The sequence below is a fragment of the Poecilia formosa genome, unplaced genomic scaffold (genome assembly GCF_000485575.1).
Source record: "Poecilia formosa unplaced genomic scaffold, Poecilia_formosa-5.1.2 Scaffold149, whole genome shotgun sequence".
NCBI classification, from domain to species: Eukaryota; Metazoa; Chordata; class Actinopteri; order Cyprinodontiformes; family Poeciliidae; genus Poecilia; species Poecilia formosa.
The window spans coordinates 769,127-796,325 of NW_006800088.1; the positions used below are offsets into that span (position 1 = coordinate 769,127).

At 38.4% G+C, this 27,199-nt stretch overlaps 2 protein-coding genes across 3 annotated transcripts in view; both read left to right on the top strand.

Annotated features, from left to right (window-relative positions):
• The first annotated feature begins 1,529 nt into the window (after positions 1–1,529).
• On the top strand, positions 1,530–8,353 carry LOC103145949 (poly [ADP-ribose] polymerase 14-like). 2 transcript variants are annotated; one of them, XM_016677165.1, is made up of 8 exons: positions 1,530–1,744; positions 2,042–2,082; positions 2,742–3,654; positions 3,741–4,331; positions 6,139–6,275; positions 6,508–6,688; positions 6,822–7,142; positions 7,346–8,353. In XM_016677165.1, exons 3-7 carry the CDS (start codon positions 2,778–2,780, stop codon positions 7,100–7,102), a joined length of 2,067 nt encoding a protein of 688 aa, XP_016532651.1. In that variant the 5' UTR covers positions 1,530–1,744; positions 2,042–2,082; positions 2,742–2,777; the 3' UTR covers positions 7,103–7,142; positions 7,346–8,353. The 2 variants fall into 2 exon arrangements, with proteins under 2 accessions (XP_016532651.1, XP_007563681.1); XM_007563619.2 differs by having other exon boundaries at positions 6,822–8,353.
• A 16,094-nt stretch (positions 8,354–24,447) lies between these two features.
• The window catches only part of parp142.2 (poly(ADP-ribose) polymerase family member 14-related sequence 2.2), a 10,803-nt gene continuing 8,051 nt past the window's right edge, over positions 24,448–27,199 (top strand). Inside the window, exons 1-3 of the mRNA XM_007563620.2 lie at positions 24,448–24,541; positions 25,916–26,274; positions 26,357–26,481. Coding sequence (XP_007563682.1) covers positions 26,103–26,274; positions 26,357–26,481 — 297 coding nt within the window. The 5' untranslated portion in view covers positions 24,448–24,541; positions 25,916–26,102. The remainder of the gene's footprint in view (positions 24,542–25,915; positions 26,275–26,356; positions 26,482–27,199) is intronic.

Sequence of the window (27,199 nt, forward strand, 5' to 3'; positions counted from 1 at the left end):
CAGTGGACCAATTTGGAAAAACAGGCCCGCAGGTAGACTACCTTTGAGAGTCCTTATCTATTTTCTTATCTGTTTATTTTCTTTATCTGTGGGTGAAAATGTTTGTCTTGGCAGGCTTCAGTATTTTCCATCATTTTCTTTTTTTTTTTTTTAAAGGAAACCTTCAAGATTAGCTTCAATACATTTTATTTTTGATATTGGCTTTTAGAAAAGGTGGACAGAAAAATAATTGCACATCAAAAATATAGTTTTAAATTACAATTTTCCTAGATGAAGGCCCAATTACCTTTATGGTGAGTGAACGATCTGATGTGCCGTCTGCCACTGGGTTGAATATTGTCAATGTATTCTCAGCAATAGCTTTAGAACGTTGGACCACATTACTTTTAAATAATCTTGTATACATTCCCTTACTAACACAGGCAATCTGTCATTTTGATCACAAGAAATATAAAAACTTTTTGCCCTCAAACTTGTTTAATGTGACTGAAATCGTTCATGTAGAAACAGAACTGGACGTCACAATCCTATTGGGAAACTGTTCTGATCAGAATATTATATAGGCACTGGATGTAACCCATGTGAAGTACCATCAAAAAATGTCACAGCTGTAATAAGTTTACAAATCCTAACCGTGTCATCATGTGCCTGACTTTGAGAGTTCATCACTTTGAGGAGTTTGTGTTTTTCATCTCCACCATTTATTGTTTCGAATGCCTAAAATCAAGATATGAATCCCCAACAACAACTTGGGGATTCATATCCAAGAACTCCCTTCTAATCTCAAATGCAAATATGACCATACATTTATTAAATTATATAGCTAGTAAATACAGCCAAGCCCATATTGTAAAAATATGTCAATGGTGTCTATGCTTTAACTTTAGTTGGATAATTTTATTGTTTAAAATCTCAGAAGAAAGGATTGAATAAGGACGCCATTTACTGTGCAGGATGCTGTAAACTTCATCTGCTGAGTTGGATGGTTACAAATCTGTCTCCGTCCTGCCGCGGTTTTTAGTCTAAGTGTGACATCTAGTGGTTTGCTGTGGTAGTACAACATGCCAGTTTGACACAATATATTAAAACATAGTGTTAGTTACTTGGTTTTATTTTAAATAATGTTGAGTGACAATACATTAAATCAAATGGAGCAAATTTTGACACATGTTAATAAAATAAAAATGATATATTTAAATATATTTTGCTTCCAATAAAATTTTTAATATTTTATACAGTTTCTAAACAATAATTCTCAGACTTTCTGATAGTCTCTACTAGTATTAAAGTACTTGTACCATGTTGTTTTAAGAAAGCCTCTTTTTCACAACCACTTACAAAGAGTAGAAGATAAGTTTGATTATTCAAAATTAGATTTTTATTCTAAAAATGGCTCAGCGTACTGTGTAGCCCATTTATTTCATTGTCATTTGCACAACAAAATACAAACAGAAATGTCGCCATAAAAGGAAAACAATTCGCATGTTTGGGCGTGTCTGTAAAAAACAGACTTGTAAGTAAATGAAACTGAAACTAAAAGTTGTCATACGCGAGATCAGCTGTCAAGAGTGTAGTTCTGGAAATGGTGACACATTTATTAAAAGTCTTGCTAGAAGTTCAAAAGTTTTTATAAGATTGGTAAATATCAGCAAATCATAGTTCTGTGGAATCAGGGGAGACTTAAATCCTGTCCAGGACAGCAGAGGCTCTGGGGGAGGAACTGAAAAACCAGGATCAACACTCGGTAAGTTGTATTTAGGAACAAAGCTAACTCTGTCATCAGTGTGGGTGACAGAGTTAGCCGTCAGTTAGCCGTCAGTTAGCATTAGTCTCAGATTCATGCTAACTCAGTGGTTGGTTACACCTTTAGCATGTTTGACAGGTTAGCATTAGCCGACCGAAGCAAACTATTCCTGACACAGTTTATCTGAGACTTTTATGTTTTAAAAAAATAGTTGTGGGAGAATAAAGGAGAGGAGATAATAAAATTTAGTGAATCGCATCCCAGTTTTAAACTACTTGATGAAATGTTTTCTTCCAGATATTTTAACTACACAAAGGAGCTCCAATATTCAGCAAAAGGTGAGTTTTTTTCTAGAAATTATATACTATGCTTCACTCCCTCCTGATTTTGATAAATTTGCAACCTTATTCCAAAGTTTATTAAACAAAATTTCCCTAAAAGAAATTATACTATAGTGATAACGGTTAAATTGTCCTTTCCACTGCATGAAAATATCAGATATTTATAAAGAGCTTGGTGATAACACTCAGAATTGAACTCTGGTGACCTGTTTTCATCACACCTGAATACAGTGTTTAGCATCACTTTGGAGAACTTGACTGCATATTGAAAAAGTAATTCAGCCATTTGATTCAGGTTTCTTTTGAATGGAAACAATATTCATGTTTTGGAGTGGACCATGGTCGTCTTAATGTGAATCTGAAAAGGATTCTGTGCAGGGAGCTAAAGGTCAGGGTAATGAACGTTTCGAATGTTTTTCACCACAGATATTTCTACAACATATTTTTTTTTTTTTAAAAAGTAAAGAAAAAAAGTCAATAGATGCTCCTTTTACTTTCAATTCTCTTTTGAGAGATTCCTGTTTCATCTCGTCTTGGACAACTTGGATAAAGAAAAGTAATTTTGATTCTAAACCTGTCAGGGGTATAAATAATTTTGGACCTAACTGTAAGTGAAGCAGATAAATAATTTTTTGTGGTCTTTGTTTTATTTGTAGACGGACCCCTGTCACAGGGAGGAGCGGTTCAGAGTGATGAATGATTTCGCCAAAGGACAGCGTATGTCTTACCCAAGAGTCGACATCTTAAGAAATACAAATATAGTCATCTTAAAAGGTCCTGGCAACACAAGACGTACTAACCCCCACGGACAAAACACAAATGACTTAGAGAGGAGAATAAATCTTCCTCAAGATGTAATAACCTTTATTAAATCCAGTAATGCCGTAAATAAGTACCAGACACTCTTTCAGCAGCGGTTGAGGAATCCCGTGTTCATAGCAGTCGAGTCAGACTTGGTCCTGTTTTGTAAGTGCCCTCATGACCTGGATGAGGCTCAGGCAGAATTGGTGGGGGATCTGAGTGTGGAGATTGAGAAGCTCCAAGGCGTTGCCGCTGCTCCTCCAGATATAGACAGAATCAAAGAAACTCTCATCAAAGCCAAGACGGACCTAAACCGCAATGAGCTCAGGGTGGACTTCAGCTTCGTCCCTGAGCAAGGTGCAACCACGGTGGCCAAAGTGCGCCTTGTGGGCTACACTGAATATGTGAAGAGTCTCAGAGATGTTCTTCAGGATTACCTGTTGAATCAGGTTTCTACAAAAGAAGTGCTGAACCTGCAACATCCTGAAATGGTTGACTGCTTTGGCAAAATCCTAGAACTGATTAGCATTAAGCAAACACAAGTTACTATGAAAGAATCCCTTCTTCCCAAGCCCTGTGTAGTCATCTCTGGCCCCCGTTGCCATGTGCAGGAGGCCCATAAGGCTCTTAGATCTGGATTAGCCAGTCTGACATTAGAAAAGTTGGTTTTCGATGGTCCGGGAGCTGTACGCTACTTCCAGGCAGAAGGTAAAACCAGCAAAGAGCTGGTTGAGAGCTCCTGTAATGTTCTGATCCAGGAACGTCAAGGTAAGCACAATGAACGGGATTACTATGAGTCTTCTTCCAGTTACATCTGACTGTCTCCAACCATTTACATTTGATTTAATTTGCAGTATCAGCGCCAAGACAATTTATTCTTTCAACCTCAAGTCTCCGTCATACTACAACCACCAGTCAGCAGTCCTCTTTCCTGTTTGTGGGCCTTCAACGAAAAAATGTTGATAATGCCCTAACAAAGATTAAGAATCTGTACCAAGACCACAGCGCCACAAAAACCTTCACCAATCAGGATCTGGCAGACCTTATCGAGGAAGACATAAAGAAGTTGATGAACCTAGTAGAGACTCAGGGCCTGTATGTACAGGAGGACCCCTTACGCCAGGGGGGCTTGACGGTGAGCGGGTTGAAAGCTGGCGTCAACCAGGTGGAGCAGATGCTCCAAACACTCATTCCTCTTAGGAGAGAACTGAGAGCCAAAGAGGAGGAAAGTCTGTACCCTCGCGTAGCTTGGTGCATCCTGGGACAAAACGGTAGCTGGGAGAGGCTCCCAAAAACAGCCAATTATAATCTGGAAAAACGTAACACCACGAAAGATATATTGGACACACAGGGGGTTACCTGGAGTGTGAATCTACTGAAGATGGAGGCCAGAGGAGATTTAACTGGACAGAGGGCCAAGCTGAAACGACTTGAGAACTTGGCAGGTAAGGGAAGCAAATGCTTTTATTTGAGTGTTGGATTCATGAAGGTTTCAGTGGATCCCATTAGATTTAATTTCCAAACCTTGAAAGAGACAAAGAGAGCAATATTTGCCTTTTACCTTGCAGACTAATAATAATATCTACATCAAACTGTTGCAGAAAAGTTTGATGGAGACAAAGTCAGACTGCCATGAATCTTTTTGGGAATGCTAAAAAATATGTTGCTTGAGCTTCAGATTAAGTCCTGCCATATGTACCACTATATATTCACCAACATGCCACCTGGTTTAGAACAATATAAACATTCCCCAAATGTTGCAGCAATGGCCCAGTGATAACTTTAAATGGGGTTGTGCTGAGCTATGCAGACGCTCTGTTGGCACTGAGGAAGATTCTCCCAGTCTGGCATGTCAAATGCTTGGAGTGCCTCACATGTCAGAGCAGTTGAACCATTTTGCTAAACAATTCTATTAAAAATACATTGGGGTCAGTGTAGGCTGTAGGCTGTGCATAAAGGAATGGCTGACTATTATAAAGTATGAAGATATAGAAAAAGGAACATACTCTATCCTGGCAGGGAAGCAGACAATACATTTTACATTATTCATCCCAATATACACACAGTATGGGAAACCAGGGCATAGCATGCTACAAATATGGGTAGGAAGCTGAAAATGACGTTTTACAAAATGTGTTTAATGTCCTAACATTTGGATTTAAGTTAAATGCTTAATTAGATACTGTGATGGACTGGCGACCTGTTCAGGTTATACCCCACCTCTCGGTCGTTGGCTACTAGAAATAGGCACCAGCTCCCCCAGCAACACCACTAGGGATAAACGTGTATGGATGGATTCTTTGTTATATAAACTGAGACAGCAAGAAGAGAAAGTATGACAGCAGCTTATAAAATGTCATAAAGTGACAAAGTTTTTTTTTCTGCCACACAGTGCTTTTAACATTAAGACTTCAAACAACTTCTACGCTAGTCACAAAGATCTTGGATTTAACCCTAAACATGTTATTTACAGGCTTGTTCTGCCTTTTGGATCACTCTCTGGGTGGCTGTCATGTTGCAATATGTCCTTAGAAACAAACAAATAAAAAAAACATAGCCTTATAATGAAAATAAATCCTAAAACAAAGTTAACTGGGGTGGAGAACTACAGATAATATCTTTTATCTAGTGGCATTTCTATGAAGTCACATGTGAACAGTTTATTAGCAGAGCGGGATTGCCAGTAAGTGATGCAGTGTTTCGCAAGGAAGTAATTTATTAACCAACTCTGACTTCCTGTAAGAAGCTCAAACAATAATTCTGTTAAGGTTGGTTTGTCAAATACACAAACATGTAAAAATAAGCTGATAAAGTTTTAAACCACATATACACTTTACATATATATAATTTTTACTTAACTTACTCATAGACCGTTTTCATTGTATATATTAGGACAGAATATGTACAAAGTTGAGCGCATCCCTCATTGTCAACCTTTGTTAGTCTTTCCTTTTCAACTACAAGTGGGAAATATTTTATCTGATCACTGCAGTTACACAGTTACAAGTATTGCTTTTGAAAAGGAAGATGCACTCTTAAAGTTTTATTGGCTCTGCCATTACAAAAAAGTAAGCATTAAACCATTTTTTTTCTTGAATCACAGATGTGATGTTCCAGTTAGAGGCCAAATGTTTATTCATTTCAGCAAATGGGCCAGCTGTCATTAATTGAACAGCTTTGTATTTATGAAGTTTCCAGAATATCTTTGTGTGTTTCTAACGTTTTCTAATGTCAACTGTGACACTTTGATAGACTTTACATTTCCGCTGTACTGGGACAAAATGTCTAATGCTGAACGTTTGGAAGAAGTGCTGCTGGATCCTTCGTCTGCAGAGTATCGAACCGTCCAGCAGGCATTCAACAAAACTGCCTACAACACCATTGTGAAGGTAGGAGAGCTCTTCTGTTTAGTTAGCTCCTTGTTTTATCTCAGTTGATGTGTGCCACATCATTAACTCATAGAGAAAAGTCAACTAATTGTATTCATTCATAACAATATAGAATATTTGTTCCAACTTAGGAGAATAAACAATATCTAATCATACCTAACCAATGAGTTTTGAACTAACCGTGTGAAAAATCTCTTTCATTGACCCGTTATCTGTTTTTCCTTCCTGTCAGATCGAACGCTTGCAGAACGTTCATCTGCGGCGCACGTATGAAATGCAGAAGAAACACATGTCTGAAAAGAACAAAAATGAAGGTGGAGTAGTTGAAAGACTTCTGTACCACGGGACAAGCCAGGAAAACCTCAACTCCATCAAAACCAAAGGGTTCAACAGGAGCTTTTCTGGGAGAAATGGTAGTGTCTACTAATTAGTTCTTCTGCAGATGAATTGTTTGTGGAGATTTAGGATGTCTAAAGAACTTGCAATAATGTACCGGGGTACTTTCCTGGACTATGAAAGGTAATTATTTAATTTTGTCTTTCACAGCTACTGCCTTTGGTCAAGGAACCTACTTTGCTGTAAATGCCAGCTACTCAGTGAGCTACTCCAATCCCGCAGCAGATGGTACTCAAACCATGTTCGTGGCCCGAGTCCTGACGGGCGTTTTCACTCTGGGCCGCAGTGACATGAGGATGCCTCCGCCTCGCAACAGCCAGCAACCCCATGACCGCTACGACAGCTTGGTGGATAATATGAACAACCCCAGCATGTTTGTTGTGTTCCATGATAACCAAGCGTACCCAGACTACCTCATCACCTTTCTTTAAGCACATGTTTAACAAAAAAACCCTGTTGATCTTTTTGCCCATGTACCAATTCATACCTTTACGGTTTCTGTTGTTCCTAACCTAATGTTTTGTGCCATTTCTGTTCGTACCTCTGCGACGTAGTTCACAGTCTTTGACAACTGAAGATTTAAAGTCGTTCGCTGCAGGACTAAAGGCATCACCCAGACTAGAGAATCATCCTGCTGAGAGCAGCAGCAGCATTTTTAACTGAGATTAAAGTCCTTATCTCACAAACACTAATACCTGAAGAAAAGGTTCTGGACCCTAGGTAACCAGCTGTCTCTTGGCAATTAACATACTGTGATTTGTTGTTACCATCTCATCATTATGTGAGATGAGATGGTTTCAAGGAGACATTTACTTTCTTTTATATTTTGAGACTTCATTGCAATTGATAATTGATGTTGGCTAATAAAAGCACAGAGTTTTTCTGTTAATTAAGCTCAGTGTCAACTGAGCCCTTTGTTCCTGTAATGTTAAATCAGAGGACAACAGGTTTGTTTACATGCACAATGCTTGCAGCATGTTTGAAAATGTAACATATTCACAATGCCTGGGCGCCGGAGATCTGTAATGTCACCTTGGAGTTCTCCAAGCCAATACAATAAAGTTAAAACGTATCTAGAAATACATCTTTAACCAGCTCGGTTGAATTTGGTGTGGAAAACATGAGAACTTGGGCAAAACCAGGAGAAGCGTCAATTTGATCTGCTTTGCAAATGAGCCACAACAGTGACACTCTTTCCTTTATTAACACAAGCTTATTGAAAGTCTGGTCATGCAATCATTTATTAAAAAAAAAAAATTCTAGAAATATTTTTTATTCTAGTCTTTCAGGATCTGGTTTAATAGTTCACACGTAACCTGCTTGTTTCAAATAGGATAGGATAAAAATAGAAGGGCGGGACTTGAACTGTAATTTTACGCCACAGGTACTTTCAGTTCTTGATGCTACCCATTTGAAGTTTGCCTTCTTCTGGAAATCCTGGCAGCAGCAGACTTTACCCAAGAGAAACACTACATACTTGAAACAAAGATCTTTGCTCACCACCATACATCATAATTACATATCTGGTATGTGTGAGGCAGCTTGAGTATTAGTTGTGTATGTGAATATACTTCTTCTACACGATGAATGTGGGCATATTACAGAATTGTGCAATCATAAGTTATTTCACAGCCACATGAAATGTTGGACACTGTATTTTAATAAACATCATGGAGCCATGATCAGTGGGATTTATTGTCATTTATTTACCTTTTTACTTTGCCAATGTTCAACAGTGACACCAGGAACATGTCAAGTTTTCCGTTTACTGGAGTATAACTGGGTGTGTCAAAAGTATTAAAGGTGAGAGATAAGAGAAAGCGAAACTAGTTTTTCAGTGAACACTGTTCATTCAGAATAGGGACAAGCACAGAAAATCCTCTCTTGGTAATCAGTCAAAAATGGCTGAATTTCCATATCCGCTGTATTTTGAGGCCAGATATTTAACAGATAAAGAGAAGGTTAATGTCAGCAGATATTTTCAGAAAACAAGAGCAAGTGGGGGAGGCGACTGTGGTGGGATTGAAAAGGTGGGAGACAACGTCTATAAAGTCTGCTTCAAGGAACAAGAAGGTACGCACTGATATTTGGCTTAAATAAGAGCATGCATGCAGATTTAAAACGTACATTATTTATATTCTCTTTCATCTTCTAGTCCAGGAAAGGGTTTTACAGAGGAAAACTCATACTATTAGTTTTCGTGGAGGAACTGTACACCTGACCGTGACTCAGAGCAGTTCACCACAGACCCAGGATCAGCCATCGACAAGCCAATCACAAGTGAGCTCTAGTTTATTGCAAATATATATATCTTATATAACCAAGATAAAACCTCAGCAGGAACTAGTGTTGTTGACTTCTTAACATACCAGTTTTAACCCTGAAGTGCATATTTGTCTGGATTTTTCTTTTAGTTTCATGTTCAACTGATCAGACCAGTTTCCAATGTGTTTCTGATAATATACAATTGGAAAGTAAATATTCAATAACTATAGTGTCGAGTATTAACTTGTATAATCATTATTTTTTAAGAGATGTATTTCACAAACTACATTTGATTTTGTCACATTACAAACAAAAACTTCAATATACATTTGTGAGATTTTATGTGATCGATTCATTCAAAGTTATATTAAGTGTCATTAAAACCATATATGATTTTTCAGATTCTTGGAAAGCAAATCTCTGACAAGTGTGACACACATGGGTATTCAGCCTCCTTGGTTCAGTTATTAGTAGAACCATTTTTTGCTGCCGCAGCAGCAAGTTTTTGGGTCCATGTTGCTGTCAAAGTCGCACATCTAGAAGCTGAAATGTTTGGTCTACTTTTTGCAAAATGGGTGATGATCAGCTAGACCTGATGGGCAGCATTGTGAAGAGCAATTTTGAAGTGTTCTCACAGATTTTGCCATGAATTTAAATATGGAAATTAACTGGACTTTCCCAGTCCAGTTGGTTAACTGGACTGATCCAATTGAGCTTTTAGATGCATCCATGCTTCAACACACTTCAAGAAACATTCTGTGTTTTTTCATGTCAGGCAAAAAAGTTCAGTTTTAATGTCGTATGACCAGAGCGCCATCTTCCTCATGTTTGATGAATTTTCCACATGATTTGTGGTAAACTGGAAATAGGCTACTTTTCCATATAGATTTGTAGAGTACACAAATGATGGTAGTTCTGTCAACAGATTATTTTACCTGAGCTGTGAATGTCTGCAGCTCCTCCAGAGGTACCATGGGTCCCTGCTCTCCTTGCTCTTTCTCTTTAGGTGGACAGTCATGTTCTCTGATGTTTTCTAACAGTCCTCTGAAGTCTTCACAGAGTAACTGGAGTAACACTGAAATAATATTACCGACTTGTGGAATTTATTTATTTAACAGGTGGCAATGAATTTTATATAGAGGTATCAGAGTCAGGGAACTGAATAAAAAAAATGCACATCATACTTTTCTAAAAATACAAATAGAAATTGGTGAATATAGTGAAAGTATATATTCACTATTTTGTTTTGGGTCTTTCACAAGAATTCCAATACATACAAAATTTTTTTTAAAGTAAAACGTGGGAAGGCTTCCCAAGTTGCAATTTTTTTTTTGCTCTGAATTTTGTGTTCAATTCTCATTTACGTGACAAATTCATTAATTTCGCTGTTTTGCTCTTTCAGACGACTACTAAACTCAGCACAAAAGGCTTTGAGAAGACTTTCAGGACAGACATCTTTCTCTTGTACTACATGAGAGACAACCCTAAAGCTTACAAAAAACTGCAGAAGCAGTTCTCTGCAATCGGCTGCACGATACAGCTAGATTTTGAGGAAGAAGAGGCAGTGGTGAGGGGGAACATAGAGAAAGGGCCTGGAGGAGCTTTTGATGGCACAGCAGAAAACTGGGAGCTACAAGTGCACCGGACCTTCATCAATCTCATTGAGGCCTACACCTGCCATCATGTCCTTGAGCCCAAACAAGTCAAGAAGGTTCTACAGGATCCCTTCTTTGTGTCTGATGATGTGAGAGTGTACTCAGAGAGTGGCTATGCTGTGGTTGTAGGGGAGACATATGTAGTGAAGGACAAGATTGCGGTTCTGGAGAAAAGCATAACAATTCGCAAAGAGCAGCCAGTTGTGGAGAAACGGTTCAAGATGATTGAGGAGGAGTTCAACCGAGAGATGAGTGCAAGTTGTCCAGAGGTGAAAATCAGCAGGGCCTCTAACATCATCATCTTAGAAGGTCCTGAAGATAAGGTGCAGCTTGGTGAAGCCAAACTTAACGCACTGATTAAGAAAATACAAGAAAAGAGGATTAATCTCTCCAATGATTTATTAGACTTCATGGCGACAAGCAGCGCCATCTACAAGTACCAAACACGGTTTGAGCAAAGTCTCAGAAGCCCAGTGTCCCTGGAGGTGGGATCCGAACTGGTTCTGTCCAGTTTGTCTTCGGATGCTCTGAGGGAAGCAGAGATGGCGGTGCTGAGAGATCTGAATGAGTCCAGTGTGACTCTTCAGGGTGCTGCAGCTGTGGCTCCAGATCTAGACACACTCAAGGAAATCCTCAACAGAGCCAAGAGCGAGGAAAACCGTGGCGAGCTAAGAGTGAACTTTAGCTTCCTTCCTGGATCCAGTGGCACTTCATCATCCAGAGTGAAGCTGGTGGGCTACACTGAACACGTGAACAAGCTTAAAGAGCTTATTTATTCCTTCCAGGCAAATCAGGTTTCAACTCAAGAGGTTATCAGTCTGCAGTATCCTGAACTTGTTGACTGCTTTGATAAAATCTTAGGAATACTTGGCATGAAGCAGATCGATGTGACACTCAAAGCCTCCTCTTTTCCAAATCCTTGTGTTCTTTTGTCTGGTCCTCGTTCGCGGGTTCAGGAGACCAAACAAGCCCTTGGGTCAACTCTGGCCAGCATGACGATGGACAAACTAGTTCTGGATGGTCCTGGGGCGCTGCAGTACTTCCAAGGAGCTGGTAAAGAGAGCAAGGAGCTGGTTGAAACTTCCTGTCAGGTGATTATTAGGGAACAACAAGTTGTTAGCTCACCAGCTGTGGCAACCAAACAGCAACGCCTCAGCAGCATCACACCAAGACCATCAACTCCCAGAAAGCAGTTCACCACTGTTGGACAGAATGCAATGAAAATCAATCTAGAAATCAAGATTGGAAGTTTAGAGAAAGAGCAGGTTTGACCATTTTCACTTCATTTTCTGTGTCAGTTACTGTCAGTTTTCTATTGAGGCTTATCTAAATGTTTCTACAGGTGAATGTTTTGGTCGTCCCCACCCATGGCAGGCAGCTGTCTTCAACAAATATTGGCAAATCTTTGCTAAAGAAAGGCGGAGACACAGTAAAATCAAAGTTCGACTCATTGGCTGCAAATTCCGCCTACCTCCCTGGTGATGTTCTGCAGGTTAATGCCAGTGCATCTCTGGGTTGCTCCAAGATATTCTGCATAGAGTGCCTGGCCTGGGACGGAGTTGGAGGAAAGAGTGAGCAGGTGAAAGTGAATACACAAAAAAATCTAGATCTATGACAGAAAAACATGTGAAATGACTTATTACCTTTAGAATAAGTCTGTTTCATCTCATCCATCAACATTACAGAAATATTGTAATTTAAAGTCAGCAAAATTCAATTCAGTTCACTTCTGTAATGCTAATGCCTTGAGTCACTGTACAAAAACTTTCGTTTCAATTATATCACACATACACTATATTAAACTGAGTTAATTATTCAAATTAATTTAAAAAGTTTCTTTCTAAGGAATGGCTAAATCCAGTCTCTCATTTTCTACTGACCCTCCTCATGGACATGTCAGTAGATGATCACTTGCATTGTGTTGTATACAAAATAGTTTGTAGCATAAACACCTTCTTTCATTAGGAAAATCAAACACTCAGCCAGAATTGTGAATGAACCAGATGGTTTGAGTCCTTTGAAACCACAGGTAGCGGTGGTTTACCTCTTCATTCTGTTTAAAGCCAAAGCAATCCAAATCGGCAACTTTGGGTTTTTTGGCAACCCCATTTTTGGACTTCAATGTAAATGGTACATGTTTACATTGTCCTCCTCAGTCTCACAAAAAAATCCAAATGTCACCCACGCGAATATATCGCCCATTGACATTTGTTGGACTGACTAATATTGTTTAGGAATATTGATCATAAATGGGGTAATTGGGGTCAGTGGATAGTGTAGTCATCTTGTAATTGGAAGGTTGTAGATTCAATTCCCACTTCCTCTTGTTTTGTGTTGATGTGACCCTGGACAAGGTACTTAACCCCAAGTTGCCTACCAATCAGTGTGGGTGGGAATGATTGAATGTGGCTTAAGTGTAAAGTGTTTTGAGTGGTCCAAATGACTGGAAAAGCACTACATAAGTTCATTCACCATTTAAAATGGGAACAGGGAAGAAGTTAACCCTTTGAATCAAAGGGTTAACTTCTTTAAACAATGTGGTTACTTGTGACGGACTCCAACATGTAAGTTGAGTCTTTGGAAGAAGTTAATATTTTTCATAACTCAGAAAGCTCAACTGATTCAAAACAGTTCAAACACGGATGCACCGGTGACGCAGGGGGTAGAGCGCGCAACCCTTGTACAGATACTTGTGCAGATTTAGTTTAGGGTCTGCTCACTTACTGTTGTTTCAAGACCTGGATCGTACAAAATCCAGGATACAAGAGCTAATTTCTACCTTAGAGACAGTGAGTAGCTCAATCAGCCAGAGTAACCTTGGATTGGAGCCCTCATTACTTCTTCACATTGTAAGACAGCTGTTGAGATTTGGATATCTACTCAGGATGCCTACTATGTGCCTTTTTTTCTCGAAGATTTCAAGAGAGATCAGAGGGACATAATCAGGCCAGGAGGGACCATATATCCCTTCTGACCTATAAATGGATGCATTCTTTTAAAAACATAGGGAAATGTTTTATTCTTGTCTTTCAGGATCTTGCTAAGGGATTGAAGAGATGTTTGGACCTCTGTGCTGAGAAGGGCTTCAGTTCAGTGGCCATTCCTGTTATCGGGCCTGGACTTCTCCTAAAATACCCCTTGAGTGAAGCCGTTCAAATTCTGAAGGAAAGCATTCGCCAATTTGCATTGTCTGACCAATGTGGAAATCTCACCACCATCCACATCGTCATTAAACCGGGCTATCCAGACTCTGAGGAGGTACCTCTTAAAGGCAAAATATTTAGTTTAAATAAATGTGTCCTGTTATTTATTACCTTTTCATTTCCAGAGCTACCATGAAGTATACAAAAATCTCAGCTCAATCGTCACCCAGGAAGGCCGAGGTAAACTAGACTTTATTACTGGTTTATAGATTATGTAGCAAATAAACATTTTATTGCCAGTATTTGTCATCAAACTTCAAGATAGCTTCTTTCTCTCAGCACTCTTCGGATCCCTCACCAGTGACCTCGATGACATCAGCATCACTGTAGGAGGCGGGGTCAAACTGCAGTTGGTGTTCGGCGACATCACTAACGAGATTACAGATATTATAGTGAACACCACCGACTTTGTCAACTTTTACAATGGTAGGTGATCAGGAAGTGAGCATTTGGTCAAGCAATCAATCAAATTTTATTTGTAAAGCACCTTTCAGCAACAATTCATTTCAAAGTGATTTACATCATAAAAACTGACATAAAATATAGAATTAGAACAGGTCATATGACTAATATAATTGCTTGGATTTAGTGAGGCCTTTTAGTAATGACTGTCAAAAAGACCTCCAAATGGGGCAACGTTTTTAGAGACATGAGGCCTTAAGCTGTACTACTGACTTTCACCATTATGAGATCTTGTCAAGCATACTATTATTGAAATATACTATTTGATTAGGTATATTTGTTAAATGTATTATCCTTAATCAAACCAAAGTAAAGCTGTGAATTTCAATATTGTAGACTACAGGCATAATATAGAAATTTACTTAAAATTATCAGTTGTCTAAACAGATATGAAACATCATGCAGTCATCAGGGATCTCAGCTCAGTCCTGGAAACCTGATTCTGATAAAAACAATAGCCTCCAAGCAACATGGAAGCAACTCTTAGTTCCTAAAACAAAATAATTAATCCACTTAAATTAATTACCCTCATTTGCATTTTTAAAATAAAATAAAATAATCCAACGGACGAGCCATCTCTTAGAAAAAGTCTTTTCTACTTTCACATATTAGTGTTACTAGCCAATTAACAATGTAGTTTTGTCAAAAAAAAAATAGTAGTAATAGTAATCCAGAGCACACATGAAAGCTAGACATGTTGAACTGATAGCTGGTTTACAGCGACACTCCAAAACAACTCACAACCATGTGGCTGCGCTAGTTTACATTTCACAGGGCTAATACAATACAGCTCATTAGCAGCTCATAGCTTTCACATTTTAGACAAACAGCATATCAAGACTGTTTTTTTTAACTGATAACAAACCCCAATCCGCACCATGTTCACAAGGAAAAGAAAAACAGCACAACGCACATCGCATATAAATGTATCGACTTACTGGGAAATTCCTCATAAACATAGTCCACCCTCAGTGGCATTCACATATCACTGGACCAACTAAGCTTCTGTAAGCTTCTCTGCTTACAGAATGATGACTGAATTTCTCAAAGCCGCTCTGCTCTCATGACTGTGGGAAAATGTTTGCTTCTTGTATAGAGATGAAAGGAGGAAAGTACCAGCAAGCCAACATATGTACGAAAATAAATAAATAAATAACACCACCTACATTGCTATAAAATATTATGAAAGGTTTTTGGATTTCTACCTAGACTGGGTAAATATCTGGATAAATATCTGCTTAATTGAAAAAACATCGTCATCTGATTTAATCTGCTTTAGTCCATGTCAAGAACTGGAAAGCTAAACCACAATCTGAACCCATCCAATCACTGAACAGATGCTTAGAACAGATAAAGGTGTGGATGGGCCAAAACTTTCTCCAGCTGAACAGAAACAAAACTGAAGTTATTATCTTTAGACCTAAAGAGGAGCGAACTAGAATCAATGCTCAGCTTCAGTTATTACAACTGAAAACCAGCGATCAGCCCGAAACCTGGGAGTAGTGATGGACTCTGACCTGAACCTTCAGAGCCACATAAAGACAGTTACAAAGTCGGCCTTCTATCACCTGAAGAACATCTCCAGGATTAGAGGACTGATGTCTCAGCGTGATCCAAATAAACTCATCCATGCGTTTATCTTTAGCCGCATTGATTACTGCAACAGCGTCTTCACAGGTCTGACTAATAAATCAATCAAACAGCTGCAGCTGATCCAGAACGCTGCTGCTCGCGTTCTCACTAAAACCAGGAAGATGGAGCACATAACACCAGTTTTAAAGTCCCTTCACTGGCTCCCTGCAGCTCAAAGAATAGACTTTAAAATACTGTTGTTAGTTTATAAATCACTGAATGGTTTAGCACCACAATATATTACAGATCTGCTGTTGTTGTATCAACCTTCCAGACCCCTCAGGTCTGCTGGTTCTGGTCCTGCTCTGCATCCCCAGAACCAGAACCAACAGAACCAAATGAGGAAAAGCAGCATTCAATTTCTATGCACCACAAACCTGGAACAAACTTCCAGAAAACTGTAAAACAGCTGAAACACTGAGTGCCTTTAAATCTCGACTTAAAACCCACCTGTTTAGAGTTATATTTGAGACATAATCAATTACGAATTTAATGACGGCTCTTGACTTAATGTAATGTTTTGATTGTTGATTCTATGTTGCATGACTCTGTGTTTTTGTGTTTGTTATGATGTAAAGCACTTTGAAGTGCCTTGCTGCTGAAATGTGCTATACAAATGCTATACAAACACTAACAGTATTACAAAAAAGAGCCGTCAGAGTAATACACAATGCTACTTTTCTTGCACACACAAATCCTTTATTTGTTAAGTCTAATTTATTAAAATGGCAGGAAATTGTGAAATATCAAACTGTTCTACTTATGTATAAAAGCCATTACAATCTGTTACCTAAACGTCTTCAGGAAATGCTTTATGAAAGGGAGGGCGGGCACAACCTAAGGGGAGCGCTGAATTTCAAAATATGTAGCATCCGAACAACTATGACAAGATTTTTTGTCACTGTAACTGGAGTGAAACAATGGAACGAACTGAATATGGAATTAAAACAATGTCCAAAGCATTAACCAGTTTAAAAATAAATACAAAGCTATTCGTATTACTCAGATAGTGCAGGGAACATTAGCTGTATGTCAGGGGTATTTGCAATTTGTCACTATTACTATCAGTATTATCCGTACACTTTCTTGTCTCATGAGAGCTGGTTTGTAACCATTTTATCTATGTATTATAATTTATTGTTGGCTCTTTAGCATGGTATATTGAAGAGGCACATGAATATTCTTACATGGTTTTATTTGCAAATTTTTGATAACTATTGAGTCAGTAGAAAATATATTTCATTAAATTGAGATAAGGGGTAGGATTAAATATGTGTTCACTTCTTCCTACTACTTTTCAAACAGAACAGTTGTGGAAAACAAATAATTTTGTTTACCACAAAAATTATTTGTTTTTGTGGTAAACGTGTTTTTGTCTGTCCTACTAATTGCTTGTTCTGTTGTTTTTAAAACCCTTTTGAAATAAATAAATTAAAGTGAATAAATAAATCTGCCAAAGCATCAGGTCCTCTTTATCAAACAAATGTGGAGCTTTATTATGACTGTTTGCTGAGCCTTAGCTCAATGTGCATCAGCTTACAAACCTGGTGAAAAATGTTTATGTGTGCATAATTATTTATTGCAGAAGGAGTTTGCAAAGATATTTTAACCGTAGCTGGACCAGAAGTGGAAGCTCAGCTGAGAGCAGGTGAGAGAGGAGAAAGATCACATGTTCCAAAGCAAAACACAGCTCAGAGCCTGTTTTTATGGTGATTTTCTGTGCTTTGTGTGTACAGCGGCTGTGAGCCAACAACCTATTTGTGCGACAGAGCCTGGACTGTTCCCCTGTAAAGCAATTTTACATGTTTGTGGAAAGAAAGACGCAAATGTCATTGAACAACTTGTGTGCAGCATCATTGACTCCTGTGAAAAACTAGGAGTTAGCTCTGTAGCGATTCCTGCTATCTGTGCAGGTAAGTATATTGTGTTTTTTAGAGAGCACACCATAATGTTGCAGTGTGTGGTTGAACTCTGTGTGGACAATCTGTTTCTGCAGGAGCCGGTGGGCTGGACCCTGCAGTCGTTGCAGGTGCAATCCTGAGAGGAATCAAAACGGCCACATCATCCGGTCCTTTTTACAGCCTCACCTCCATCCGCCTTGTCCTGATTAAAATCAACGTCTTCTTAGCTTTTAAAGAAGAAGCAACACAGATGTTCCCCACTTCTGGAAGAAAAGGTAACAGAACTTTTTTTTACAAATATATTTTGTTCAGATTTGGTTCAGAGTCACAGATCTAATCTCTGCTACACCTTTACAAAAACTTAAGGCTCTAAATAAAAACAAGTTTTAATAAGTAACTCCACTTAATAAAATTTCTCATAAATATTGATTTATTGCAGTGGTTCTCAATACAAGTCTATGAAAGCAATGTAGCAGTTTAGCTAGTTTTGATTTATATGGCATAAGGTGGCAGATAATCATGATTCAGCCAAAGTAATGAAATAACAAACTGTGTATTGTCAATGTGATTCTTCCTATTGAGCAGTGAAAATAAATAAAACGTGTAACATGTCTTTTTCTTTAAGTATTTACTTTGGGCTGTTTGTTAGTGCTGCAGAGCCACAGCTAACAGCTAACAGCTAGCTCCTCACTTCGCCTAACAGAGCCTGTGTCGTTCAGCAGCGCAGCTGTTGCTCCTCCTACACTTTGGACTGAACCATTGTTCTAACAATAGTGGGGGTGGGGGGACCTAAAAATTNGCCTCACCTCCATCCGCCTTGTCCTGATTAAAATCAACGTCTTCTTAGCTTTTAAAGAAGAAGCAACACAGATGTTCCCCACTTCTGGAAGAAAATGTAACAGAACATTTTTCACAAATAGCTTCCTGCTAGTGTGTCTCTTATGATGGTTTAAATATTATGTTCAGACTTTTCACAAATGTCTTTGACCTTTTTTCCAGCACCACCATTTCAGGTGCCTCAGGTACAACAACAGGCACCTTTACCTCTGGTTGCTGACCTCAGCATATATGATACCATTCCTGTGAGTGAGCCATCGACATTCCTGTTCCTGGGTCTTACCAGAAAGGATGTTAATGATGCCATGGAAAAAATGAAGAATCTTTATAAGAATCAGTGTACTGAACACACCTTCCCCAAAGAGCAGCTAGACAGTCTCAACGCAGACGACATGTTAGATCTTCAGCAGCTGGTGAGGATGGAGGGTCTGTACATGAAGAAGGATCCGTCTGGAAACCTGATGGTGAACGGTATGAAAGACGGGGTCAACAGGGCAATTGTGAAGTTCAATTCAAACCTGAACGGCAACCTCAAGAAAAAGATGAGAGAGAAGGATGAGAATGAGTTGCACAAACGTGTGATGTGGTGCATCCTGGGAAAAAATGGAAACTGGAACAGACTCCCCAAAACAGCCAATTACAACCTGGAAAACAAGGATGTTACAGCAGGAATTATGGATGCACACGGAGTCTTGTGGCAAGTGGATCTACAAAACTTAATGGTCACTTCTGCAGGACACAAAACAAACCTCAAACGACTTGAGAATCTGGAAGGTGAGAAAGGCAGATTTTAAAATAATAGGTCAGAAGCTACTTTTACTCAGTATTTTGCAAAATGTTATGAATGTGTTCGTAACTATCAGCTAGCTAATTTGCTGTTATTACCCTCCTCATTTTTGTTTAAGTCCTTGTCCTTTTTCTTTTGATAAAAAATGTATTTTAGTTTCCACTTCTTACACTAAATGGTGACTGCTACAATTTTTATAATCAAATATCATACTACTGTATATTGGTGTTAATATAACTTTTGTTTATTCCTCTCATTCAGTGTCAAAGCTGTGGTTAATTCTTAGTTGTAATCTTAGAAACAATCCTATTGGATATTCTTATTTTATAACACAGGTTCACTAACTGGAAAAAAAAAAAAAAACTCTCTAATTTTCTGGTCTAATATATTTTCCAGACTTCACGTTCCCTTTGGAATGGGACAACATGACGCACGGTGAGGTATTGAAGAGGGTAACGCTGGAGTCTTCTTCACCAGAGTACAGGAGAGTGAAGCAGGGATTCAAACTAACTGCTAACCAAACTGTAATGAAGGTCGGTGGCTTCCAATAAGGATTTATAATTTACAATTTTAAAAACTCTGCCTTTGCCTACTGCTTAACTCAGAAATGATTTAGAGTTTTACAAGTACTCTTGTGATATTTTTGATAACTGCCCTTGGTATTTATTTTCTTTTTAACATTGACCACATTCCATCCATGTACCTGGGAAAAAATTAAGATAAATGATACTGATGTTTCTGATATGAGAGAATGCATGGTTTATTATATTCTAACACTATCTGAAGCAGTCCATTAACATTTTTCTGCATGTTAATTTTTTTAATATTAAAAGATCATGCTTAAATGTTCATGACACGCATTATGCCTAAGGACAAACAGTGCAGGATTTTGATTCCTAACATATGTCAGAGGATTATTATCTTCCTGGTTTTAGTGAGAACGCGAGCAGCAGCGTTCTGGATCAGCTGCAGCTGTTTGATTGATTTATTAGTCAGACCTGTGAAGATGCTGTTGCAGTAATCAATGCGACTAAAGATTTTACACGTAATTTACATATGTATAGGTAATATATATGTACACTTACAAAAAGAAAATATATTTATCAACACTACTGGAAATATATTGTAAGTAAAAAGCAAGCAAAAACAAAATGAAGTCATGCATCTCTGTTCTATGTGACTGGGAGAAAATGTATGGACACCTGCCTATTGCAGCCACTAACAAAACATTTTCCTTTTCCAGCAGCCATTGTGCTGCGGTATTTAACATCTTGAATGAAGTGGGTGAAGCTTCTCTTGGGTTGGGGTTGCTAGATAACAAATTGTAAAGCAACAATTGAGGTTTTTGAAACAGGCTGTTTTTTTTGCAGACACCAGGGGAACATTTACTTATTCCCCAAAAATGGCTGTTTTTTTTTTTGTTTTTTTTTTCCTCTTAGACTGTTTCTAGAAGCAGGAGGCTCTCTTATGATAGTACAGAAACATACAAAATTTACACATTAGTGGATCTTTAAAATCTGTATTTTCTTTTTTTCTTTTTTGTCAAATTTGATATTTTTTAAAAGAGTTTTTAATGTATTTTCTTTAGAGGTGCCAACAACTGAGATTGGTGGGTTAGCTGTTTTTTCTCTGTTTCTCCTGTTAGATTGAGCGAGTGCAGAACATTCCTCTACGACGTACTTATGAGGCACAGAAAACACTAATATTTGGAAAGAACAAACAGGAGGGAGGAGCAAACGAAAAGTTTTTATACCATGGGACAACGGAGGACAACTGTGACTCCATCATGAAAACTGGCTTCAACAGGCGCTTCTGTGGGCAAAACGGTAAAACTATCTTATGCATTATATCTTATAGCTTTTGTAAGCTAAATTGGTGACGTCTACCTTAAAAGTAGCAATGAAATCTAGTAAATATATAAGGAAAAATCTGTTCAGCAAGTATGTTTTTGTTTTAATTTGCTAAAATCTTTATTTATTTTTGTCGGTCTCATAGCAACAAGATACGGTGAGGGAACCTACTTTGCTGTAAATGCCAGCTACTCCACCCATCCCACCTACTCCAGACCTGCTGCTGATGGCTCTCAGCTGATGTTTGTGGTTAGAGTCCTGACGGGCGTCTACACTCTGGGCCAAACCGGCATGAAGGTTCCTCCGCCTCTCGACGACCAGGAGCCTCATATACGTTACGACAGCGTGGTGGATAGAATGAACAGACCCAACATGTTTGTCGTTTTTCATGATAACCAAGCTTATCCGGACTACCTCATCACCTTCAAACAATGACCTATGAAGGTCATCATTTTCTGGGTAACAATGAAGATTAAAAACATAAAAAATACAGATTTTTATTGGATTTTAATAAAACCTTGAATACTTTAACAAGAGCTTAATAAAATCTTTTAAGTCTGATTGATTATTATTTTATCAGACTTTCTGAAAGTCTTGTAATTCTTTTCCTTGATTTCTTTGACTCATAAAATTAGAGACTGAACCAGTTCACACACATATCAACAAATAAAACAGTTAATAAGACCTTTTGAAACTCATCAACATCTCCCTGTCAGACATGATTTGTTGAAACTTTTTTGGGCTGAATTTGTAAAAAAACAAAATAAAAGGCAAATAAAACAATTTCAAAAACATTTTTAATAAATCTTGAATGACGCCAACAAGGTGATTTCCAAGATCGGTAAAATCCTACCATACAATCGATGAGCAATAAAGGTCCTGTGTCTGGTCTTTGCTACATATTATAGCATTTTTTAAACACATGACTTTCAGACACTGCAAATCTATTTTCAATAATTTTGATGCCTGAGAGAAAAAAACAGCTATTAGCCAAACTAAATGTTTCAAAACTGAAAAAAGGACAACAAAATCAGACTCAACATAAGCAACATGAAATAAGTAAGAGTGATTTAAAGGTTTGCAATATTGTAAATATAAATAAACAAGCACAAAGTAAAAGCAATAAAATATACAAATGTACAATGATTACTGTTTACATGAATGAATCTAAAAAGTACCACTGATTTTTAACTACATTTTTCATTTTTGCGTTAACTTGTTCTGTTGAGTGACAGAGCAGAGGAGCAGGTTTTTCTAATGCACTTTAAGGCTGTACAGTAAAATATTTATAAAAACAGATTTTTTTTTTCTGGGACGTGTTTGTGAAGACGTTGTATGTGAACTTAAATCCCATAAAAAGTTTTTGTGCCATGGATCAACTTGATCTTTTTCTCCTGCGTATTTCAGTTGACCGTCTTGATTTCTTAATTTAGCCCAATTAATACATTTTTCTCTGAATAAAAGTTCTCATAACAGAACATGTGTTGGTGACTTTTTAGGCTGTTGCTCTGTTTATATCCTCAACTACATTGGACTGTCTTTTACGAGACAAAAACAGACTATTTTCATTCTAATTCTGAATGTGAAATTGAAGAATTGTTTGCTATAAAAAATATTAGAAAATCGTGAAAAAGGTAGCAGTTGTCATTTTAGAAAGAGAAACTGGTTCTATTCTCAGTGTTATTTTAAATGTTCATATAGATTCATAGATTTAAATATTTCAAGCCTTTATTTCTAGCATTTTGGATGTATGGCTAATGAAAACTCAATATTTGGTGTCTCAGAAAATATTCTTAGGATGGCATATAAGGGTAGTAAAAATAATGCACATTTTAAACAAAACTTCTGGAAAATGTTCATTTATATGCATTTGTTTGGATTTGCATGAATTGCTACATTAATGTGGCGTGGCATGGACAGTTGTTTCTGCGGTCATGGAAGCCCAGATTGCTTTAATTAGAGTTTTCAGGTAATCTGAATTGTTAAGTTTGCTGTCTCTGCTTTTCCTTTTTTTTACAATACTTCTCAGTTTTAGAGTCCAGAGCGTTTGCTGACCAATCAAGCTCAGTAACACAACAATCACTGCACTAACTTTTGGTACCTTTGTCAGTGTGAACAAGTTTTAAGCCCTTACTTCAGCATCATTGTCGGCAGAAGGAAGCATGAAAGTGCTGTAAAATTTCCATGTAGATGGCTGTGTTGAGTGTGGACTTCAGATAACACATCAACAGATGGCATGGCACCTCACATCATAGACGGTGGAAACTTTGCTCTTGACCTCTCCAGTCTTCCTCCAGACTCTGGGATCTTGATTTCCAAATGAAATGAAAACTTTACTTTCATCTGAATGCCCTGCGACAGACTGGCCTCCTGTCCAGGGTGACCCTGCCTCTCGCACGAAAAGTTCGCTGGAGACTTTTTGTGCGAGAGGCAAAAAGTCTCTCGCACCCTCCCAACCCCACTAGGGACAAGGGTGTTAGAAAATGGATGGATGGATGGATGGATGGATGGACTTTCATCTGAAATTAGGACTTTGGACCTCAACAGTACTTAGTTCATGGATGTTAAGTGTAATGCTGAGAGTTTTTCTTTTCTCACTCTACCCATCATATTCCTTGGTGGGTTAGTGCAGTTGTTCCCTCTTCTTCTAACAACCATGTAGTTTCACTGTTTGGCTGGACTTTGTAGATCTGATCTGATCAGACACCTCCTGTATACTTGGGTAGGTTACTCCAGTGTTTCCCACCCCAGGTCCTCAAGCCACACTGCTCTGGATGATTTAGGTGTTTCCCTGCTTTAACATAATGGACTCAGAGCATTGCATTTCAGCCAACACCTGTTAATCTGTTACTGGAACCTGCAAACTCGCGGTTTTGCCTTTTTTTCTCGTTGCTGGATTTGAATATACTCTGGTCTGTCTGGCCCCAACCTCTTCACCTCCATTTTCCCTCAATAGACATTAAGGAAAAGGGATTATTGATTGAATAATCCACCTCATTTATGCCAATATTGCTTGCCATTGCACCTACCCAGTCTACGCCGAACCACGCCCACACAGACTTGCGCTCAAGGCAAGTCCATTCTGATTGGTTGAATCCTGTGGCCGCGGGCTGGCCCTGGGCTGACCAAAATTAGCCATAATGAGCTGCAAACCGAGGGGACGTGGCTAGACGCCTGTCAATCATTCTGAGCCATGACAGACAGTTAGCTGAATGGGGCTGTCAGAAGTTAGAAATTCGGAAAGACCCCAGGATTTTCCCCAGGCGGTTTGACACCAGGTTTGTTGAAAATTCAACAAAATGTGATACAGTATTTCTCAAATGTATTTATTTTTAGCTTATTTTTTAGTTGTTTAGTTTAACACCTTCATTGTAAATGCCAGGGAGGGGTCAGCCCTACTGGCCTACTTATGAAATGAAATGAAATGAAATGAAATGAAATTTTATTCGAACATGATACAAATATAAAATAAAATAGTGCACAGTAACAAGAAGTGCATAAGAAAGAAGAGAAAATACAGATTTTTTTGTTTCAGTTAACATATCATGCTCATGCTTATAAAAGTTGTCCCTGGTTACTGTGGTAATTATGTGAGATGAGATGGTTTAGACCAGTGTTTCTCAACCCTGGTCCTCACCGGCGCCCTGGTCTGCATGTTTTAGATGTGCCTCTATTCCAGAACAGCTGATTCAAATGACTGCATGACCATCAAGTACTGCAGAAGCCTGTTAATCACCAATAGATACAATTCAGGTGTGTGGCAGAAGGGAAATACCTAAAACATGCAGGACAGGGGGGCGGTGAGGACCAGGGTTGAGAAACACTGGTTTAGAGGACACATTTCTTTTCTTCCTCTCCATGGGCTGCCACCTTATTGTGGTGGAGGGGTTTGAGTGTCCCAGTGATCCTAGGAGCTGTGCTGTCTGGGGCTTTATGGCCATGGTAGGGTTACCCAAGCCAGACTCCTAGGTGAGGAACCAGACAAAGCGCAGACTCTGGGCCAAAGCGGCATGAAGGTTCCTCCGCCTCTCGATAACCAGCAGCCTCATATACGTTATGACAGGTTGGTGGATAAAATGGACAGACCCAACATGTTGTGTTTCATGATAACCAAGCTTATCCGGACTACCTCATCACCTTCAAGCAATGACCCTGAAAACGTCTCATGGTCCTATCAAAGTTAGAGTGAAATAATGGTTTCTGGGTAACTAGGTTAAAAGTAGAAGACATACAAATTTTCACTAAAACCTCAAATATGTTGATACTTAAGATAGACTTTATTGTAACTTTGAAAGCTGTCTTTATTATTATTTTATCAGATTTTCTGAAGGTCCTGTGGTGATTTCCTTTTAACTCCTTTGGCTCTTAAAATTAGAGATGGAACCAGTTCACACATATTTCAACAAATAACAAAACAGTTAAGTTTTATTATGATTACATATATGGCATGTGGGACGCAGCTTGAGTATTACTAGGGTTATTAGTAGTACTTGTGTGCAAATATATTTCTTCTACACAGTGAATGTAGGGATATTGCAAAATTGCACGTTATGTCATTGCCACATGAAATGTTAGATGCTGTGTTTGCACATTAATAAATATTATCATGATCAGTGGGTATTATTGTCTTTCATTTATTTTTGATTTGCCAGTGTTCAACAGTGACACCAGGAAATACCTTCTAGTTTTCCATTTCCCGAACTGTTACCGGACTGGGTGTGTCACAAGCATGAAGGGGAGGTGACAAATAACAGAAAGTGAAACTAGCTCTTCAGTGAATGCTGTTTAGTCAGATTACGGACAAGAACAAGAAGTCCTCTCTCAGTTTAGAAGTCAAAAATGGCTGAATATCCATATCCGCTGTATTTTGAGGCCAGATATTTAACAGACAGAGAGAAGGAAAAGGTCAGCAGACACTTTCAGAAAAGAAGAGACTCCGGGGGAGGCGACTGTGGTGGGGTTGAAAAGGTGGGAGACAACATCTATAAAGTCTGCTTCAAGGAACAAGAAGGTACGCAATGACATCTGGCTTAAATAAGAGCATGCATGCAGATTTAAAACGGACATCATTACTATTCTCTTCCATCTTCTAGTCCAGGAAAGGGTTTTACAGAGGAAAACTCATACTATTAGTCTTCCTGGGGGAGATGTACACCTGACCGTGACTCGGAGCAGTTCACCACAGACCCAGGATCAGCCATCGACAAGCCAATCACAAGTGAGCTCTAGTTTATTACAAATATATATTTATACTTTTTTTATATAAGCAGGATAAAACTTCAACAGGGCCTAGCGTTGTTGACTAAACATAGCAGTGCATATTTGTCTTGATTTTTCTTTTGGTTTCATTTTCAACTGATCAGATCAGTTTTCCTTATTTTTCTGACTTTGGTGGATTTGAGTCACAGTAGTGTTTAGTAGTAACTTGCATGGTCTTTATTTTTCTAAGAGAAATATTTCAATATTTCACAAACATAATACAAAGTATCTTGCAGAATGCATATATACATCTTATTTTGCCACATTATAAACATGAACTTGAATTTATATTTTTGAGACTTTATATGATTGACTAATTCAAAGTCGTATTTATTAAGTGTAACAAAAATTACACATGATTTTTCAGATTCTTACGGAGCAAATCTCTGACTAGTGTGACACACATGGGTATTCAGCCTCCTTGGGTCAGTTATTAGTAGAACCATTTTTTGCTGCCGCAGTTTCTGGGTCCATGTTGCTGCTGAATTTGCACATCTAGGAGTCGAAATGTTTTGCCCACTTCTTTTTTTTTTTAAAATGGCTGACGCCCAGCTAGACCTGATGGGCAGAGCAAGTCTGAAGTGTTGAAGTGTTGCACAGACTCTGTATTGGATTTAAATGATTTAAATCGGGAAATTGTCTAGAATGTTCTAATATATATATATATATATATATAT